The 1,924-nt window shown below is 33.2% G+C and overlaps 1 protein-coding gene across 1 annotated transcript; it reads right to left on the bottom strand.

The window, feature by feature from the left end:
• Positions 1–421: 421 nt before the first annotated feature.
• Positions 422–1,219, bottom strand: LOC149171861 (uncharacterized). Its single transcript, XM_089426107.1, has one exon. It carries the CDS (start codon positions 1,217–1,219, stop codon positions 422–424), a length of 798 nt encoding a protein of 265 aa, XP_089282233.1.
• Positions 1,220–1,924: the final 705 nt, after the last annotated feature.

Raw genomic sequence — 1,924 nt, 5'->3', positions numbered from 1 at the left:
TCCAAAATATTCCGCCCTTTTAGAAAAGCATGTTGATCCTTAGTAAGAAAGGTGGCCAAAGTCGCTTTTATTCTTTCAGCAATAATTTTTGTGATGATTTTGAAAGTTATATTGCATAATGAGATCGGCCTGAAATCTTGAAAGGATTCCGCTTCCACCTTTTTAGGGATTAGAGCAATCTGAGTGGATGATGTGAGCTGATGAATACTGCCTGAAATTCTAGATGCTTCAACCATCCTCAGTAAATCTTTCTTGATGATATCAAAAAAATGAGTAAAAAATTCTATTGTCCAGCCATCTGGGCCTGGGCATTTGTCCTTTTTAAAGGCCCTCATTACTCCTAAAAGTTCATTCTCTGTAGGGATTCATTTTTTTCATCATCAAACATTTGAGGAACCAGGTCGATACCCCATAGAATGTCCTAAAAACCACCGCCTTCCCTTCTTCTATATTGACTTTTAAAATGTCTTACAGCTTCCTTTGAGATATCTTGTTGTGAGACGAAAAAACCACCCTTTCCATCACTTATTTTCCATATGGTGTTTTTCTCGCGCCTGGCGTTTGCATACTTGTGAAAAAACTTTGTGTTTCTGTCACCTTCCTTGAGCCATATTGCCCTGCTTTTGAGCCTCCATGAAGCTTCTTCCTGCTTCAGCAAAATTTGTTTTTTTCTTTCGAGCTCTTTTATGCGGCACTTCATGCTGAAAGGAAAGGAATTTGCATCCATAGCCTTTAAAATGCTGTCCAGCTCCCTCTGTGTTTCCTGAAGCGCCTGTCTGTCCCTTTTCCTTTTTTCAAATTGCCACTCTTTTACCACCTTTCTCAAAGCAGACAGCTTGTCTCTAAAAGTCATAAACGGGGGAGACATATCTCTTGCAGATAAATCCTTCCATGCTTTAGATATGACTTCATTGAAGTCTGGATCTTCTAAACATGTTCTATTGAATTTGAATGGGTACCCCTTTCTGAATCCTTTTTCCCGCCAGCTGAGGTAAATTGGCCTATGGTCAGATATAAATGCATTCCCAATGGACGAGTATGGCATGCCCATTTTATCTATAATGCTTACATGCACTATAAACCGATCAATCCTTTTAGCAATATACGCCTTTTCTACTCTTCCATTATCCCACGTAGGCATCATTTTCGATGGGGCAATATCCACAAGATTCCTATTCAGAAGTTCAAACTTTATACGGTTTGCAAGCGGATCTCTCATACTGCAAAAGTGATTTTACATCATACTACAAACCAAATAAAATAGCTAGATTATTATTTTATTTAATACATATTTTACAATCAATTTTACTTAAAATTTTGGAGTTTCTTTTCTTCAAATTAGATATGAAATGTGTAGTCAATACAATGTTAGTGCTTAAATTAGTTTATATAAACGCACTAAATTTATTTTATACATTTAGAAATACAATTTAAACAAAAATGTCACAAAAAAATTATATTATATTAAAAAATTATTATTTTTTTTAATAAAAATTAGCTATACATTTTTTTTTAGTAAAATTATAATTTTTTAACGTTTAATATGAATTTTTAAATAAATTAACATTCTAAGCAATAGTAAAATACTTTCAAATGTATAGACGACATTGTGAATTCAAAGTTAAATTCAACAAACAAAGTTTTAATTGAGTGAACTACATAACTCTACGTATCACTACACAAATTTACGTTATATTTTAGCTATAACTCCACACATTTATATTATATTTCAATTAAAGTTAATGAAATTATATTTCATTAAATTTGATTTTTCATTTGAGAGGCGGATGGGATTTGAAATTTACGTCTATATCCTGCCCGTGAACCAATAAATGACATTGCAGCGGTCACACAATTATTTTTATTAACGTTACTAACGTTTCAAAACTTGATTGGTGAAACATGGAGGTTGTTGTACTTTGAC

Source organism: Pinus tabuliformis, chromosome 4_2, assembly GCF_031772625.1.
Source record: "Pinus tabuliformis cultivar Carrire ecotype Pingquan chromosome 4_2, CPIR1, whole genome shotgun sequence".
Taxonomy (NCBI): Eukaryota; Viridiplantae; Streptophyta; class Pinopsida; order Pinales; family Pinaceae; genus Pinus; species Pinus tabuliformis.
This window is presented reverse-complemented; position numbering and strand designations above follow the sequence as displayed.

Excerpts from the sequence above, each read along its gene's own strand:
- LOC149171861 (XM_089426107.1), bottom strand. The coding sequence starts at position 1,219 with ATGAGAGATCCGCTTGCAAACCGTATAAAGTTTGAACTTCTGAATAGG.